Genomic DNA, 20,022 nt, shown 5'->3' with positions numbered 1-20,022 from the left:
ACGCTACTCAAAATTATTGTATCACATAAGTTAAAGTTGCGTAGCCCAAAAAGTTTAAACAATTTTTAGGTGAACCAAAATAATTTTACGAGCTCATTCAAAGCTTCATAAACACACCCTTTAAACAAAATGTTCTGCACCGCAAGCAGTTTTTTTGAAAAACGGACTAAAAACACGTTTTTGGGAAATTTTTTGAAGATTTTGTCCATATTAATTTCTGGCGCCCGCTCACTCTCAAAACTGGTTTATAGTGGCGCCAAACACGCTTTTAGAAATAGCTTCGGCTCTATCGACCAAAACTGGACGTCGTAAAATAGTCCAAAAAGATTTGGTGACTTTGTAATGAACCGCACACCACCTCTTATCCGATATACAAATTTAGTACAGAAGTCAGTGTTCTGTGGAAAAAGTTTTGTTTGTGGGCTAAGAATAAAACTAAATAAAAAATGAGGTACATTTTGACTTAAAGGGAGATCTTTGTGGCGAGTGTCCAAATTCAGTCAAAGACAAAAATTTTTGATTTTTTTGTCATTAGTTTTACAGATTAACTGCGAACGTCGATTGACGCGCATCACTGATTAGCGAAAAATAATAATTTTAGATGCGTGTTTCATTTCAATTAATCAGGATTAAACTAATTAGACTAGCAAGTGTAGCAACAGCCACACTTGGGAACAGAAAAAAAAAGTTTCTGAGAAAGTGTTCTTGCAGGACCACAAGAACAAAATCAATGAAGACACATCAACCTTTTGTCTGAAATCGTCGTTACCCAAAAATGTTACGAAAGTCTAACTCATGCAGTTTTGTATATATTTCGTGAAAACATGCAAGAAAATTGAAGTAAAATAATTCACTTTTTTCATGAAAAATCGAATTTTCAACACCTAATATCTTTTTTTTTGGATGAATGGTACATTGGTTAACGTCATGCAGCTGTTACTGGAAAATCTTTGTTACAAGTGTCCAAAATCTGACAAGACAAAAACTTTGATATTTTTGCAATTAGTATTACAGACTAGCTGTGAACAAGATTGACGCGCAACACTGATTAGCGAATAAATTTAATTCAAGTGCTTGTTTCACTTTAGTAAACCAGGATAAGTTACTTAGCAAGTGTAGCACCGTGCACACTTGGGCACATAAAAGAGGGTTTTGGAGAAAATGTTCCTTGAGGACCACGAGAACAAAATCATTGAAGGCACCTAAATATTTTATTTGAAATTTTTGCTGTTCGAAGATGTTAGGGAGGTCTAGTTCATGCAGTTTTGTATATCTTTCAAGAAAAATACGCAAAAGAATTGAACTACACAAATTCAGTTTTTTTCTTGAAAATCATTTTTTCAAATATTGTCATCTTTTTTTTCTGGATAAATGATACATTGATTAATAACATGCAGTTGTGCAGCGGCGTGAACTGTTTTGTGGCAACCTTGATGAAAGAGTTGACACAGACTTCGTTCGTGAGTCATTGATTGGAGCATTGCCTGCGGCAGGTCTTAGCTGCAATGGTGGTAGCATTGGTCAAATCAGGCATGTGCGTCATATTGACTGAGGCAACCAAAAAAATTGACAGAGTTATGCCAGCCCGAAAAGCAAAGATATTAGATGCACAGTGCTGAACTCGCAAGCTGCTTCTTAATTCAGTGTAGTTTCAACAAAAAACTGAGATTGAAGAAAATTAGGACAGTAAAGTTATAATAAAATTAATCAATCTAATGTGTGTTGGTTTTTTTGGGTTATAGTTTTTGCAGAAAGGCCATATTTCAGAAATCAAGTGAGTGGAAAGTGTACGGATGGATATTTTGGTGCAGTAAAAGGGAGAACCTAGAGCTCACTCGGTTAAAAGAGGTGTAAAACTAATCAATGAAACAGTCTCAAATCTTAAAGGTTCAGTTCGAGGTGCTCACTTTAAATTTCTACCATCCTGACGGCTTCAATCATATTTCTACCCTCTATGTCCTATCCGATATCCGCATTTAGCACAAGAGTCAGCATTCTGTGGAAATAGTTTTGTTTGTGGGACAAGAAAAAAGTTAATTTAAGAAAAGATGAGCTTTCTGGCCTACTAGAAAATCTTTGTGGCAAGTCTCCAGAATCAGATAAAGACAAAAGCTTTAATATTTTTGTTATTAGTATCAAGGGTTAGCTGCGAACGACGATTGATGCGCAACACTGATTATTGAAAAAAAAACTAATTCAAGTGCTTGTTTCAATTTAGTAAAACAGGAATAAGGTACTTAGCAAGTGTAGCAGCATGCACACTTGGGAAAATAAAAGAGGGTTTCGTAGAAAGTGTTCCAGCAGGACCACAAGAACGAAATCATTGAAGGCACATAGACGTTTTTTCTGAAAAAGTCAACGGAGGCCTATTTCATGCAGTTATGTATAAATTTCGCGAAAAAAATGCAAGAGAATTGAACTATGAGGGTATACTTTTTTCAAGAAAATTATACGTTTATAATTTTTCAACGTTTATAATTTTTTTTTGGAGAAGTGATACAATGATTAACGTCATGCAGCTGCGCAGCGTCGATGTGAACTGCTTTCTGGCAGCATTGATGAAAGAGTGGACGCAAACTTCGGGCGTGAGTCGTTGATTGAAGTAGTAGTTTTCTGCGGCAGGTCCTGAAGTGCATTGGTGGTAGTGTTGGTCACACCAGTTTTGTGCGTCTTAATGATTGAGGCAACCAAGAAACCTGACAGAGTTATGGCAGCGCGAAAAGCAAAGATATTAGATGAACAGTGCTGAACACGCAAATTGCTTTTTAATTCAGTGTAGTTTCAACAAAAAACTGAGATTGGAGAAAATTAGGACAAATAAAATTATTCAATCTAATGCATGTAGGACCTTTTTGTATTGTAGTTTTTGCAGAAACGCCATACTTCAGAAATGCGGAGAGTGGAAAGTGTAAAAATGGATATGTTGTTGATGTAAGAGGGTGAACCTAGAGCTCGCTCGGATAAAGGAGGTCTAAAACTGATTAATGAATTGAGTTTCAAATCTTATGTAGCGTAGTTCGAAGTGCTCACTTTGTGTTTCTACCATCTCGACGGTTTCCACCATCTTTCTATCATCTATATCCTATCCGATATCTGACTTTGGTATAGACGTCATCATTCTGTGGAAATAGTTTTGTTTGTGAGCTAAGAAAAAAGTTAATTCAAAAAACGTGGTGCTTTCTTGCCTGCTAGAAGATTTTTGTGGCGAGCGTCCTAATTCAAAAAAAAATTCAAAATGTTTTGATATTTTTGCAATTAATCTTACAGATTAGCTGCGAACGACGATTGACGAGCAACACTGACTAGCGAAAAAACTAATTCAAGTGTTATTTTAGTAAATCAGGAATAAGGTACTTAGCAGGTGTAGCAGCATGCACACAGGGGAACATAAAAGAGGTTTTAGCAGAAAGTGTTCCTGTAGGACCACGTGAACAAAATCAATGAAGGCACCTACACAATTTGTGTGAAATGTTCGTTAGTCAAACATGTTACGGAGGTCTATATTATGCAGTTTTTTATAGATTCGTGAAAAAAAAACATGCAAGAGAATTGAACTATAAGAGTTCATTTTTTCATGAAAATTCAGTTTTTCAACATTTAGGAATTGTTTCTCTAGACAAATGGTACAATGATTAACGTCACGCAGCTGTTTATTGTCAATGTGAACTGTTTTGTGGCAGCACTGATGAAAGAGTTGGCGCAGAGTTCGTGCGTGAGCCGTTGATTGAAGCAGTTCTCTGCGGCAGGTCCTGAAGTGCAATGCTGGTAGCGTTGGTCACACCAGGCATGTGCGTCATAATAATTAGGGCAATCAAGAAATCTGATCGAATTGAGGCAGCTCGAAAGCAAAACTATTAGATGCACAGTGCTGAACTGGCCAGTTGCTTTTTAATTTAGAGTGATTTCCACAAAAAAAACGGAAATTGGAGAAACTTAGGACAAAATAGTCGGAATAAAATTGCTCAATCTAATGTATTGGTTTTTTTGGGTTCCAGTTTTTGCAGAAACGCCATACCTCAGAAACACAGTAAGTGGAAAATGTACGAATGGACATGTTGTTGTTGTAAGGTGGAGAACCTAGAGTTGGCTCGGGTAAGGGAGGTGTAGAACTAATCGACCAAAGAGTTTCATATCTTATACCGCCCACGTGAAGGTGCTCGCTTTATGTTTCAACCGTCTGGACCAAACATCGGTATGATTCGACTGTCAAGGCCAAAATTCGGTGTATTTCGTCCGTGCTCGACAGCATTTCGGTATGCTTCGACCGTGCTTGATCGGAACAAATATGCTCGACCGTGTTCGACCCAAGCAAGATAAGTTACGACCGTGGTCGACCAAATTCGGGTATGTTCCGACTTAATAAAAGTGTTCCCGCAGTAAGAAACAGTCTAAATATGTCAAAAATTTTATAATATTATTGCTATTATTAACTTTTCAGGCTCAATTTTGTTCGGGAGATACCATAACATACAAGTAAATATAATTATTTAAAAAAACTCATTTTGGTGCAGAAAAATAAGTTATTAGTTATTCTCATAGTTTCTTTTCAGGTTAAAAATGGAATTCAAAAAATAATGGGAAAGCATATGTCAACTGTTTGTTTCCAATATTTTTCTATTGTTTGATAGTCTAGAAAAACTGAATGAACTTTGTCTATAATCTGTATAAAATGAGTGCCCAAAACGTCAATTAAAAAAGCAGTTCAAAGCTATTTTATTGTTATTATACTCCATAGGAAAGGTAAACCGAAAAAAGTTCAAAAAAAATTTAAATCATTTAAGAATCGACTGAAGTTATTCTTTAAGCTACGTTTTTATATTAAAGTAAACCCATTTCAAATCGAATCAAATCAATTTTTTAGGTCTCTGCATCATTTTGTGTTCAAATAGTGAAGAGAAGAGATAGAGAGGTTTAAAACTATACTAAAAATATCTACATCACTAGGCAAATTTTTAGCAAAAAAAAATTGAAACAAAAAGCCTTTGATTTGAAAAACTTGTTCTTTAAACTCGAATTGCAAAACAAAAATTTTAAGATCAAATACAGTACAAAGAAAAAGTGAAAAATTTAAACAACATAAAAAGATGCAATTCAACCAAAAAAAAAATTAGTTATTGCTCTCATCTTCTAAGATACTAAGGGATTAGAAACGTCAAACTAAAAAAAAAATTGGTCATTAATTAGCGACGTTTTTAAGGCTACGTTTTTAGATTCAGTAAACCAGTTTTATATCGAATCAAATCAATTTTTAAAGGTCTCCGCATCATTGTCTGTAAAAAATTTAATTGATTCCAGTTCTTGTCAAAACGGGTGTCATTTCAGCATAAAACAATCTATGTTTTCCGTTTTTAGTCAGCTGTAGAATAAATTTGCTGCATTCGTTTTAATTACGCTGACTCTTTAAAATCAATTGGCGTTTCTTAACTGAATAATTTTATTCCGCAATGAAAAAAATTGTAAAGGTCTAAACTACCTTTTTACGTATAACTTTTCCGATTTACCTTATTTTCCGTTGCCCCAAAAATAAAAACAAACGTTTCGTTGACAAAAATCAAAACCACTGGGCTTAAACCAATTTGGTGGTTGACCAAATTCAGTCCAAATTTATAATTTATGAGACATTTTTCGCTTTAAAAACCTTATTATTCTGCAAATTGTCGGTACAAGCATCAAATTATGCGCTCTCGCGTCGCTAGAACGAAATAACTGACTTTCATTTTCAGTTAAGAGCGCAAAAAAGAATAAATTTTCTTTTACACACGGTTTTGTTGGCGTTTTCAAAGCTTGCGCGGATTCTCGGATTCTCTGATTCAGTCACAACTACCGTGCACGCAAAAATTTTCAAATTTTTTAGCAAGAAATTAGAAAAATTTTATGTGTTAAACTAGTGAAGAGTAGAGATGGAGAGATCTTAAAATTACACTAACAAAGTCTACATCATAAGGCAATTTTTAGCGACAAAAAATTTCTGCAAAATAGCCTTTGTTATGGAACAGTTATTCTTTAAACTCGAATGGCAAACAAAAATCTAACTATAAAATCAAATAAAATACAAACAGCTATTTAATCATATTAAAAGCTGCAGTTAAGCCAAAAAAAATGACTAATTTTGTTCTCATCTTCTAACATACTAACGGATTATAAACCTCAAACTGAAAAAAAGTGTGTTTTCAGTTAACATCTGTCATTGCGAGACCATGCCAAACAAAAATTACTACCCTCAGTTTATAAGTGATTTAGAGTGATAATTGATGCCTTAGTTTACGAAAAAAAATTGTTCGCTAAAAAACGACGCACGGTGAAAGACAAAAGTTTCTGGTTTGAACTTCAACGCTTACTTCAATGTTGAAGCTCAAACGTTTCAGCGCTATACATTTGTGGATTTTCAAATGAAATGTCAGAAAAAAAACAGTCATTTTTTCTCGTACCTAGTGCAAAACTAAGGGTGCCCGCAATAATAAACAGTATATATAACCAAAAACTTTATTCCCGTTACCTACCAACGTTGTAGTCTCAATTTTGTTCGAGAGATAACATACAATTAAAAGTATTTAATTAGAAAAACTCAGCTTTAGCGCAGAAAATTTAGATATTATTTATTCTCACCGTTAATTTCCAGGTTGAAAATCAAAATTAAAAGTTGATCAGAAAGCATCTGTTAAATGTTTGTTTTCATTATTTTTCTATTGATAATCTAGCAAATCTGAATGAAATCCGTCAATGGTCTGTATAAATTGAGTATACAAAAAAAATTTAAATAAAGCAGTTTAAAGCAATTTTAATTTCATCGAATTTCATCGAAAAGTTAAACCAATAAAGCTTGAAAAAAAAGTTTTTAATCATTTAAGAAGCGACTAAGGTTGTTTTTAAGCTACGTTTTTGCTTTAAAGTAAATCAACTTTGAATCGATACAAATCAATTTTTACATGTCTCTGCATCATTGTCTGTAAAAAATTTATTGGAATCCATTTTGCTGCCAGTACGGGTGTGATTTTGGCATAAAACAAGCTATGTTTTCCGTTGTTAGTCAACTTCAAAATAAATTTGCTGCATTCATTGTAATTAAACTGACTCAAAAAAATTTTAAGCGTTTTTAACTGAATAATTTATTCTGCAATGAAAACAGTTTTAAAGGTCTTAGCTATCTTTCTACATTAAATTTTTCCGCTGAAACATGTTTTTTTTACTGCCACGAAAATCAAAAAAAATCGTTGACACAAATCAAAACCACTGGTTTTATACCAATTTAGTCATGGAACAAGGTCAGTCCACTTCTATAATGTATGAGACATTTTTCATTTGTTTTGCACTAAAGTTTCCCAAAATTCTGCAATTCTTGGTACCAGCATCTCATTATGCGCTCTTGTGTGGCTATAACGAAAAGGCTGATTTTATTTTTCAAACAATAGCTCAAAATTGAATGAAAATGTTCACTAACACACTGTTTCGTTGGCGTACTAAAGACTTGTGCGGGCTCTCTGATTCAGTCATAACTATCGTGCTCGCAAAATTTTCAAATAGAAAATTTTCTGTGTTCAACTGGTGAAGAGTAGAGAAAATTAGAAAATTTTTAGGGTCCGTCAACCAAGATAGATATCTCAAAAAAGTACAATGGGGACCCTTTGAGTAGGCAGGGGGTTGGACCCTGAGGAGATATAAACATTTTTATGGTAAATGTTTTCTGCAGAATGCTTTGGAACACTTTGCTGGGTATGAAACAATTAACTACACAGCATTGATGATTTTATCGAAAAATACAGTTTTTGTCCTCAAACAAACTCCACAGAAAACAGAACTAAAAATGGGCAACACAAAATGCGGTCTTATATATTGCCTTACATTTATGAAATAATGCTAGTCATAGAAAATTTATACAGTTTTTAATGTATGAGATGTTGTAAGATAATTGTATGACTAGTTTTTTTGTCAGCACGGGAAGTTTTCTCATCACAGATTGAGTTTGATGAAACAATTATTCTTGAACATTTGAAAAAAAAACATATTTGTTACATTATGTTTTTAATGATTTGATATGCGGTTCGCGTTTTATGCGATCAACTGGGTGACTCAAAGTAACAAATGGCTCTGATAACTAAAGAAATTTTGAAAACTATTATAACGAGGACAAACTGTGCATTCTGTGCAATGCAAGCGGATTCCGCAAGAGGCCAAAATCAGATTTGTCGTGAAATCCGCAACTTTGCTACTTTTCTTCGATCTTCTTTGCTGTTTTGAATTCCACAAACTATTACCTCAAACACTGTACCGCTCAAAATCGCTCCAAAAATAGGTGATTTTGCGGAATCCGCAACCGTACTTGCGGAATTCAGAACAATTTGTGAAATCCACAAACAAATAATGACACATTTGTAGAATTAAATTGAGCTGTTGCGGGTTCCGCAACTGTAAGCGGAACCCGCAACGTGTAAGTGGAATCCGCAAATAGTAAGAGGAATCCGCATTTTGCTTGCGGATTCCGTTTACATATAAGTATATGTCTAGTATAGCGTTTAAAATTATTTCTTTGAATTGCTGGTCAACAGATAAAGTCAATCTCAATTACTAAATTGATCAACTACCAGTTGAAACGTTTGGTGTCAGTTCCTGTCAACCCAACTTCGATCTCAAATCCTGTCAACTTCGATCTCAACTTCGTTCCCAAATTTTGACCTATTGAATTTGATCCCAAATACTGATGCAATCCCAAATACTCAATTAAGTTGGCGATATGCTGTGCGTTGTGTTTCCAAACCATGGACTACAAATATTTAATTTATTCGGTGTTAAGCTTCCAAAACACTAAAAGCTGATATCCACCGATTTAGTTGACAAATGTTTTGAGATTTGTTCGTGGATGCAACTGAAAATTGTTAAGTCCTTGCCTTTAAATTCCGCATTGCTATAGATAAGAATTCCAGCTCCAGCTTTCAATTGCTCATATGCAAGTTCAGTAATAGACAAAATCCTGAATCCACTTACATTTTGCGGAATCCGCTGACATTTTCGGGTTCCGCTTACAAATTTTGCGGTTTCCCCTTACATTTGAGGATTCCACTTACATTTTGTGGAATCCACTTGCAGTCGCGGAATCCAGAATAACTAGTTATGTTTGCCTGTTGCGGAATCCGAGACACAACAAATGTGCCGAAAATTTTTAAGTTACAGGTATTTGTACGCGGATTCCACGGAAGTTTTGCAATTGGAATCCACTGACATTTTGGAACATGTTTCAAAGTTGTCTATGGAATCCAGGAACATACAGACACAAAATTGTGCGCCTATCCAGTGCACAGTTTGGCCTCGTAATGAAAGCGATTTGCTCATTGTTTTTTTTTAGAAAATTCATTACGTTTGATTAATATCTAAACCGTTTGAAACTAATTTTAGATTTTAACTTATGTAACATTTTTTCTTTACGGCCCTGAAAACGAAGAAAAACTTAAACGTATTTCAAATTGACCATGTGTTTTAACGAGTGCGTTAAATCTCGTTGCAAAAATTCTGTGCAAAACTCAGAAAGTTAAAATAATCTGAACAAAAAATAAGAAAGTCCTCTCTGCATAATACTAAGACCTAGAGTTGTTGACAACTTCTTCGAGGCGCTTCGAAACGATATCACACTCCCATTCATCAGTTTGATAGAAAGGAAAACGGCCTGAAAATAGCGTTAGTTTTATTTCATCTCAAAATTTTGAAGCTTTTTGATGTAGAACTGTTTTTTTTTTCACTGAAATGAAGGCGCCTAATATGTCTATTATGTCTGAAATATCCATACCGCCATTTGATTGCTCGACAGAATGGAAGAATTTTAAACGCAGAAATTGACGTCTGGAGATCTGAAAATAGGCTTGTCGGCGGTGCCTTGTATAGAAAAAGTCACCGGCTATGACCAACCATGACATACAACAATAGAGAAAAGAAAACCATTGGAAGTGCGCTATAAAATGGCAAGTGAACAAAAACAAAGAACGCACGAAGAAAAAAATGTAAATTGAAAAAAATAAACCATTTGATAGGAGGCATAATTGAGAACAAGTTAGTAATTCCGCGAGAAATATTTATTGGCTGATAAAAATGGTGCGCATACAGGCATTGCTATTTTCAAATGTTTAATTATCCCAAAAACAATTTTGGGCTTAAAAATGTTAATTTTGAACCAGTTGACGTACATACTATTCAAACAAACGTGAATTATTTATTTTTCTCGATGCAGTGATCGCGATGAAGTTAGAAGTTAAAGGGAGGAGCGATGCGAGCCACATTTCGTGGAATGGAGAGAGAGTTTCTATACCTGGGACTACTTTGACGCCCAGTGTTGCTGCTGATATTCATGCCCATCTTAATCAGGTACAGAAGCGTGCCACAGAGGAGGGGGTGAGGGTGGGAGAAGGGGAATTTCTTTGCTAATTTGGCTACTCAATGCTGGCGGCCAAATTTTTCTACACTGCTCCCCCTTTGGTGTTCAACTATGACATACGTTTTTTTGGCCCTAAAGTTTTTCTTAAGTTACCTTCGCCGCCAATTCAATCTAATTTCGAGGGTGGAGCGAACACCGATAATGTACTGCGTTTTTGCTTTGTTCACGTTCCGAAGCATTTTAAAATCGTATCAACATAGAATTAACCTAAATAATTTTTAAATATCATGTTTTTATCTAACCCACATGAACATCAATTTTTGGTGAGAACAGGTGTTTAGAAGCAGGGATGAAAAAAATACATTTTTTTGTTTTAATCCATTTTTTAATTTGTCTCGAGAGACTATAGCAGACCATCACAATTGAGCGATGCCTTAATTATGGTTGGTTGATAGATTAAAATGCTGGCTTTTCAACATGAGTTACCAAAACTTTTTTAAATATTTTTGACAATTCAAACATTTATTAAGTTATATAGTTTCCAGGTTGCACACAGCAGCTGTCAGAATAATGTCATCAGACCCACCTACAAAATTCTCTACTACGGTCATCGAAAAGACAATTCGAAGGAGAGAAGTGGAGAAGTTTGCGTAAACAACAACAACACTACCCCTAATTACAACATCAACAGGGGATCCCAAATCGTTCCCTATGTGGAACCCAAAAAGGTCAACGGAGTTCACCAAAAGAAAGAGTGGAAAACAGATGTTAAGCGAGCGCTCAAGCCACACATAATCCCCCCGAAAAGAAGTCAAATCGGAATTGGGCTGGGGGCATGTGATTCAAACTGGGAAACAGTAAATGCATTGGGTAGTCACGACATAACTGTTCTGTGTCAGCGGGAAGAGGGGGGTCCACTAACGAGGAGGGATAAGATGATGAGGGGTGAAAAGTTGATAGTGGATGGTGTAGAAAGGGGAAGAAGGGCTAATACCTTAGTGGATTCTCTTTCCTCAGGAACTCTTGCCTCAAGTTCAGGTACATACAAGAGTTTTGATGTTTTTCTAAGTTCCTGTTGCTTTTTAAGGATACTTATAAAAATTTACGATCATTTTTTTGAAACAAGTCTTTCATTTCTGCACAAATTGAAAAAATACCATATAAATCTTCTAAAAACAAAAGCATTTGAAGCCTAAGAATAGTTTATTCCATGTTGAAGGTCTGGACTACCTGCAATTCCAGCGTGCAGTCACATTGCACGGTTTTCCAGTCAAGCAGTCCAGAACAGGCAGGCGAAATATCGTCATACAGGTTCGCATTTCCAAAAAAATTGCGATAGTCGAAAATGCGAAAAACGTTCAAGTCTTAGTTATGCCATAATTAGTGTAGAAATTCCGAATCCTTTAATTATGTTTTCTGGTACTAAATCAATTAATGCTGCCTCAAGTTCAAAACTACTAAAAGAGGTGATTTTGTTCAGTTTTTTTGAAAGTGAAATCAACAGAAATTCTCGGCGCAGTATATTTCGGCATTTTGGATTTTTTGTGCCAATATTAAAATGGCTCCTTCTCTTTTCTGGGCTCCAACTTTTCGAAATCTTCGTCGACCTTGTTTTGGGTTGATAAAAATGGTTTCCGAAAATATTTTGACCAAAAAGTTGCGTTTGTTGACGCGCGCTCCCCTTCAAAATTAGTATAAATTGGCGTCAAAAGTTGATCGCCGAAAATGGATGTCATTAAATAACACAAAAGGGAGGATCCTTTGGTTGGGGAGAGGATCGAATCCCTGAGGGGGAGGGAGGAGCGTCCGCCCAACACCTCCCTCTAAAGTTGTCCCTGTGATATATATAATCTCTTCAAAAGGCTGACAAAAATGCTTTTATCTTGATTCTAAGGTAGAGTTTTCACCCACTTGATTCAGCTATTGCAGCGCTTCCTTAGCCGCCAAAAGAGGGCCTTACTTAATACTATTTAACATCCATTTTAGCTTACAAAAATTTTGGCTAAAAAAATTCCTAAACTTTTTCTAAACGTGTCTATGGCGCCAATATACACAAGAACTCAAGGGGGAGCAAAGCTCCTAAAAACGCATTTTTGTGGTCACAACCTTCAAAAGTGCCCAAAAAAATCATTTGATTTTTTACATAAAATTGCATACCCGGTAGAAATTTTTTTGGCAAAATAGGGCTTTCCTAGTGTTTTGGGAGAGCTCAAAATTATCATTTTGTCGCTCCAAAAAGTTCGAAAAAACCCAGCCCCCTCGAGAAAGTCTTAGATTCGAATGTGAATTCATGTATTGTAGAGTGAGAAGAAGAAACAGAAGGATCTAGTGGCGAAGAGTGGGTGGGAGTTGCGACAGGAAGTGGACAGTCTAAAGAGGAGGATGGAGTTGATGGAGAAGATAGACAGAACCAACAACCCCCACATCAGGGCAAACCTCATGCACATGCTCAACAATCAGGTTGCTAAGGGTATATCAAATGGCTCTTCCCAACCCCCCCCCCCCCCCCCACCTCAATTAAGCATCAAGTTTATGGTAGAGCAGTGAATATTACATGGTTAAGTATGAAGAACAAATCTGTTTATCATAGACTAATCAGTCCTTAGGCCAATTTGTGTAAAAATCGGAAAATGTGAACAAAAAGTTACTTGTTAAATTTGGCAGGTTAGGTGGATGAAAAAGAGCCTATCCGGATATCTCAGATTGTGACCAGGGATTAATTATGGCTTACAGTCAGCGGTTCACCATGGCACAAAATAGGGTTAATCATAACTCACCATCAGATTAATCATGACTCATAGTCCGAATTATGACTCACATTCGTACTCATGGCTCACTGTCTTGATCGTTGACCTTGATGTTGATCACTGTGTTGATCTCAAATAGTAAAACACCGTCATGCATTAAAATGTCTAGCACAAAAAGCCGAGCAGCTTACTTCCCCCCAAAACTGTGGAACCAATTTGAGACAATCCATCAAGATTAAGACCATTTATCCACGGGGGAAAGGACCAACACAAGAGCTGTACAGCTCATCACGGCGAACCGCTGTTGTGCCCCTATTTAAGAACTACATGCAATTTTTTTGGTTATTTTTCTGGGCTGGGTAATGTTGCCTCACCCTCAAGCAACGAGCACCCTCAGTAGGCATAATCAGGGGCGGGCTTAGTGGGGGGGGGGGGACTCCCCTCACCAACCAAAGCGTCCCCCTTCAGTTTTACTTTACGACTCCCAGCTTTTTGACCTGTTTTTTCTCAGGGAGTCCTGTTTTTTCAAAAATATGTCTGCGGCGCAAATATTTTCTTCAAAATAGGGCCTTTTTAGTGTTCTGGAGCGCTCGGAAAGGTCGACAAAATTTTCGACAATTTTTTGAAAATCCGCTCCACCCCCCTCGAGAAAATCCTAGATCCGCCCGTGGGCATAATCATTGTTCGCAAAAATCTACCCATAAATTTCCCATTTAGATGATAAGTCGATAAGTAATTTACCTGGTATTATAGCTTCATTCTGTTGTCGAATATTTCAGTCAGCCACAAACAATTGGGACGGCAGTGGGGGATTGGATGGTGCCACTAGAGACAGCAGGAAAGAGAGTGAGTGGAGGGAGAGGGAGAGGGGGGACAGGCGGAAGAGAATAGACTATCAGAAGATAGCAAGGGAGGAGAGAGAGGAGGCAGCCAAGAGGCATAGGGCCAAGAAGATGCGCAAGATGTGGAGGGACAGCATCAACAAGGTCACACATTTATAAAAAATCTTTCAAGAAAAATCACAAGGAAGTAATAAAAAATAGTGTTCGTATATCAGGGCAATGCCCGAAATTTTTGACTGTCTCTTGGGTTCTAGGGGAAGAGGTTGCTTTAAAAAATGACAATATTTTCAAAAAACAACTTAAAAAATAATAAGATTTGTTTTTGAAAACCATCCCTTTCCACGCTATTAAAAACAAAGTGATATAATTAGCATTTAAAACAGACCAAATACAGATTTAAGCTGTCCGGACAAAACATTGGAAAAGCAAAACGCGTTTTCTCATATTGGGTCAAGATTAGACAAAAAGTGAAAAAAGCAGAAGTTGCTTAGAAATATTCGAAACCAAATGTTACCGAAAAAGTGGGTACTTTCGAATTTTTTATTCAATCAAAAATTAAACTAAAACTACCAACCGATGAGAAAATTAAAGAAGAAGTTAAGAAGGTAATTATTCAACCAATTTTTGACAATGATTGGTTGAAAATTTTCCATCATTCGGTAACTCCATCAATAGAATAGCCCCAATGAGGATAGTCAATGTTCTATTATTTCGCCACATTCCAGTTAACTATCTTTGCATTGTTCGTAAAGTTCTCGAAAACTGTGAAATTGGCAGCATCACATATTCGAGTCTAACTTGGCCGATTAAACTGAAAGTCCGCAACCATGATCAGTGAACACGCTTCGGATTCAAAAATAACAAGGCTGCTCGTATCAGGGCGAAGACCTGAATGTTCCGAATGAGCTTTGAGGTCTATGGAGCAATAATAGCATGAAAAAAATTTTTTAAATTAAAAAAATTGAACACTTTGAGATTTTTGTGAAACTCATCCCCCCAGACGCTGTAAAGAATTCCCTTATCAGGTCTTAGTTAGACCTCTTAAGTACGGATGTTAAAATAGTGTAAGATATTAAAAGAGTTCTAACTACGCTAACTAATTCTTAAAATTAGACTAAAACGAAGTTAAAAGAATAGTTGAATTAAATAGGTTTAAACGGTAACTTAGCCAACAAATGAACAATGGCCGTCAAAAAGCTACATCCCTTTTGGCAGGTACTAAATTAATGACGTAACAGCCATACCACTTAATGGTTGTAATACAGTACTCGGTTAATACATCAAGGTGATTATGTTAATCAGATATTTCACTGAGTGTTCCGAGTGCTTTTCAAGGTCTATGGAGCAGTAATCGCATGAAAAAGTTAAAGGTAATAAAAATAAAACGATTTTTTTTTATTAAATCTGAGGTTTTGTGTAAAAATCATCCCCCCACAGGCCATTTAAAGTACAAAGGGGTTGATTTCGCTCCTAGTTGCAAATCAATTGAGGCAAATAAGCTTCCTTGAACCAATTTGGAACGATTTCTAAGACGAATTGAATCCCCGCTTACGCGTTAAGCGCAAAATATATCGCGCGTTAATTGTCCCAAATTGGCCAGCCCCCATAACTTTACGAAAAATGATCACATGTGAGATAAAAAAGACAAAAAAAACCACCCGAGCACAAATATTCCGTTACTTTCTTATTAAAGTTACTTTCGTGTTAAATTTCAAATTATTTATCGTTGAATGAATTCGTAAAAATGTCGAAAATTGCATAAAACTTAATAAAATTGAAACTGAGCCACACTTTTTTAGATACAATAAAAACTTTGGAGCTAGGGTGCTTGAATCAGCGAGTTCATCAACTACCAGGCCTGTACATTATAAATGAAAATGATCTTGATGCCATTTTCGAAAACCGCGTTCGTTGCAATAACTCTGCAGTCATCCAACCGAAAATTTCTATCCACTTTTAAATAAGTTTCAAGAATCATCAACGGTGATCGAAAAGGAACAACAATGACATGGCAAATTTGTTTAAGCAGATTTCAAAAACTACTAGCTAATCATTATACGTCAATAATAGGCTAGCTTTAAGGGAACCCAGTTTTTGTATTTCGCTCATTTTTCCGACTTTCTTAGCGAAAACAACGGAATATTTGTGCTCGGGTGGGTTTCTTTTTCTTCTGATAAATTTTAACTAGTCAGTTTTGACCAATTTTTTTTTCATTCAAAAGTTATTGTCCTGAGGTTAAATTTGAAAAAATATTTCACCTGTGATCATTTTTCGTAAAGTTAGGGGGTTTAAAAATTGCCATTTCGGCCAATTTTGGACAATTAACGCGCGATAAATTTCGCGCTATTAACGCGTAAGCGGAGAATTAATCCGTCTTAGAAATCGTTCCAAATTGGTTCAAGAAATATTTTTTGCCATAATTGATCTGTTAATAGGATTAAATTGTATCACTTTGTACTTATAATGGCGTGTGGGGGGGATGATTTTCAAAAAAAATCTGAAATTTGAAAAAAAAAATTTATTGAATTTTTTTTTTCTTGTTATTACTGCTCGATGGACCGTAAAAGGCAGTCGAAATATCAAGGCTTTGCCCTGATACGAGTAGTGTTGTTTTTTTTATGTTGCTCATTTTTATATGCTGCTTATTTTTGTATGCTGCTCATTTTTGAATACTGCTCATTTTCGTATGCCGCTCTTTTTTGTAGGCTGCTCACAGAGCAAAAGCAAAAAAGTGTCTCAACGTAATTCACTTCAAATTCATTTTAAAAAATCATTTTCGGAGAGAAAAAATATGTCGTTTTTGGTCTTAATTGTGCGTAAAATAGTTCAACTTTTTCGTTGAACTTTTAGTGCGTTTCTCTATCTCTGATGTTTCTGAAAAAAACTCGAGATCACATCAATTTGAAGTAAATTACGCACACACAAAATCAAAGCTTATGCATAGTTCTTCTCCGAAATTTAATGAATCTTTGTCAACGAACTTTCTCCGTTTTCTTTGCTATATAGTTGTAAGTTTCTATCACTTTTAGCTCTTATTTTAATAATCATGATACATATTTTGAAAGACTTTTGCTGTAAAAATTGTGCAAATCTTTAAAAAGAAAGCTTTTGTCATACAAAAAACCTCAAAAATCAAAAATGCTTAGCTTTTTCTGCTTGTGATTCCGGTATGTTTTCTTGAACTCCAACAAAAAAAAATTATGCAAGTTAGAAAATATTTGATTTTTCAATTTTCTTTTCATTTCTCAATTTATCCCCCCCCCCCTCCACAAAATATAAAGTGCAAAGTGATACAATTTGCATCAAGAAACGCATTCTTAAGAGCAATTTGCTTGACTCAATTAAAAATGATAAACTTACTTGCCGCTAACGCTTTAATCGGACGAAGTATATCGCGCGTTCATTAAATTGCAAAACTTTTCCTCTTTAGCAAAAAAAAACTGGAGCCATTAAAATTTATCAGAATTCGTAACATAATTTGCTAGCTTAGATAACTTGAAAAATCAGCAAAGTTTTTCGAGAACGCTTCCGACAAAAACTTCAATTTTGTGAAAATTGGTGTTTCAAGCTGGATGCTGCTGAAAACTTAAGTGCTATAAGAAGAAAAAAACAGAAAATTATAAAACAATAGTAAATGACCAGAAAAAAATAAACTCAAGAAGGAAAATATATACATTTTTTATTTTTAGAAATAACAGTTAAAATTGGATTGCTATAGACTTTGAATCAGAAAACTTCTATAGACTTCGAAATCATAGACTTTGAAGTAGACTTTTTATAGTCTTTGAAGTCAGATTCAGTTCGAAAAAAATGAGTCAGTTTTTGAACTTTACTGCATCTGATGGCTTTCCAGAGTTTATGGCCAACTGTACAAAAATTACACGTAAGGTCAGAAAAGTCTAGATACAAAAACTCGAGCCACACTGTTTCACTCTGTGTGCTCATTAAATTGAATACAAAATGTTAATAAATTGATTTATGGCATTTACATAAGCAGCATTTGTTAGAAAAAATCACACAGACGAGTAGTAAAAACATTTAAGCCATCGTCTTCAGTTTCACCGCTTTTTACCGACAATTATTTAGGAGAATGGCAATTTTGTTTTTGAAATTTTTGTTAAATTGAAGCAAATCATGACTTTGTTCCTGATGTCGAACACATTTAAGAAAAGATTTATCTTGGACATGCAGTATTTCACTAAATACTACCATAACATAAAAAATTACTACTTTTTAAACTTTCTATTTGAGACAAAAGACATTTCTTTTGTTAGTTTGTTCAGGTACCAATCTGATGAAATTTTTTTTAGTTCGAGTACTCTGAAATAAGAAAAACACAAATCTCAAACTTTTTCTCGAATTTAAAAAAACTTTTGCTGCCAGTAAGTTGGACTGGGTAAATGGTCCTGCTTTCAGCTCTGACAATAGAGCAAAACGCGAGCCCTGAGTTTTGAAGTACTTGATGCAGATGCAATCAATTCAGTTGACACAGTTTTCTTAGTCAAATGATTTACTTAATTTAAAAAGTCATCATTTGATCTAAAAGTCGGAATTTTCACTAAAAGCGGGAACTATCCAATAAAAAATACTCGAGAAGAATAATGATTTAGCGTGAAAATTTAGCGTGAAGAATAATAATTTAGAGCAAGGCCGTCAAAATCTTTGGAAATTGTTTTTCATATACTTATTGAGTGAAAGCATTTTTTTTTGAAAATTTATGATTATTTGTCTGTTTTTTCTTTTTTAAATCTTTATTGTTATACAAAAAAATTACAGTTTCTGTCAAAACTGTAAAAATGATGCGAAACAAAAATCGTAACAGTGATGACCCAAAACGTTAACAGGAAATTAATCGATTACTGTATCAACCGTCAATCTAGCCCTGCCTTCAACTCTGACAATAGATTTGGGCACTGGCCCAAATTTGATAGAATTTTCATTTCAAATTAACCCTTATCCAGCGGGTATAAGATAAAAGTATACGAGAAAAGAATAAACACTGACATGAACTTGATTGTTTCAGGTCATAGAAGAGCGAAAGGAGAGACGGGACCGGATCACGAACATGTTCGAAGAGGCGACTAAGAGACTGACCACCCAGAGGTACAGTCGGAAGAACGACCAGACGAGAGACAGCTACGCCATCCTCCGCTCCGAAATGGAGAGGGTCCTCCAGGCGAATAGTCTTTTCTGTTATTTCTGTTATATCTCGTCCGATCAAAAACGTACGATTAGATTATAGTCTCTGATTTTTCACCTCGACTGCAGGGTTGTGACACGTCTTTAAAAATCAGGGTTGTGACACGTTGTGACACATATATAATTTAGGGAGTATTTAGATTGTTCCGTTTTTTGCCCAATTTTTTCGGCCTTTTTAGAGGCCCAAATTTGATAGGAGTTTCATTTTAAATTAACCCTTATCCAGCGCGTATAACAGAAAAGACTACGACAAGGCACCCACTGCATCGGTTGTTGCATCAACCAACTCAGCTGTTGGTGAGGGGGCTGTAAGGGGAGTGGGGAGGGTGAAGAGTCTGCAGGATAAAATAAAGGAGGTGGAGCGAAACGCTGTGGAGAAGTACAGGAATAGAATGCTGGCGGAAGGGGTTAGTATCATATTCCACGAACAAGGGGAGATACCAATTACAAATATTATCTTCTTTTGAAAGGTATTTATTGAGAAGGCCATCTGCATAGTAAAAAGTAATTTTTTGAAGATTTTTTGCCAATAAAAGTGAAACAGAAAAAAATAACGGATCGATTCAAAAATTAAAAAATAAAGACGTTTACAAGCGGTTTCACTTTAAAAAGGCTTTGGATGAAATAACAGAAGTAGAATATAGTAGTTGAATATTAATTTTTTTCTCCATTATAATCATATAAATGCCTCTAATTCTTTTTCCAATGAAAGGGGGAAGGCAGAAGTTATTAAAAATGTGATTAATGGCATGCATTTAAAAAGGAGCGCCACACACTGGCTACTGAGGCCATGACTGCGTTTGCGGAGAGCGGAATTCGAAACAGACTGAAGTTGAATGACACGATGACGCAGATGCAGACCACCGGAATCCTAAAC

General features: G+C 35.6%; 2 protein-coding genes across 2 annotated transcripts in view; both read left to right on the top strand.

The window, feature by feature from the left end:
- Positions 1-20,022, top strand: part of LOC134850907 (torsin-like protein) — a 442,884-nt gene that overhangs the window by 61,341 nt on the left and 361,521 nt on the right. The gene's annotated exons all lie outside the window — the stretch shown is intronic.
- LOC134851978 (uncharacterized) lies at positions 11,267-19,188 on the top strand. The gene is made up of 5 exons (XM_063868254.1): positions 11,267-11,395; positions 11,577-11,668; positions 12,659-12,817; positions 13,884-14,090; positions 18,970-19,188. Exons 1-5 carry the CDS (start codon positions 11,293-11,295, stop codon positions 19,186-19,188), a joined length of 780 nt encoding a protein of 259 aa, XP_063724324.1. The 5' UTR covers positions 11,267-11,292.

The sequence above is a fragment of the Symsagittifera roscoffensis genome, chromosome 7 (genome assembly GCF_963678635.1).
Source record: "Symsagittifera roscoffensis chromosome 7, txSymRosc1.1, whole genome shotgun sequence".
Classification (NCBI taxonomy): domain Eukaryota; kingdom Metazoa; phylum Xenacoelomorpha; order Acoela; family Convolutidae; genus Symsagittifera; species Symsagittifera roscoffensis.
Note: the sequence above shows the minus strand (reverse complement) of the source record. Positions and strands in the feature narration are given on the sequence as shown.

What these genes read in the sequence shown, in the direction of transcription:
- LOC134851978 (XM_063868254.1), top strand. Translation starts at nt 11,293, where the DNA reads ATGATGAGGGGTGAAAAGTTGATAGTGGATGGTGTAGAAAGGGGAAGA. An exon ending in AACTCTTGCCTCAAGTTCAG is followed by an intron (nt 11,396 to 11,576) that starts GTACATACAAGA and finishes TCCATGTTGAAG; the next exon opens with GTCTGGACTACCTGCAATTC. An exon ending in TGCACATGCTCAACAATCAG is followed by an intron (nt 12,818 to 13,883) that starts GTTGCTAAGGGT and finishes CGAATATTTCAG; the next exon opens with TCAGCCACAAACAATTGGGA.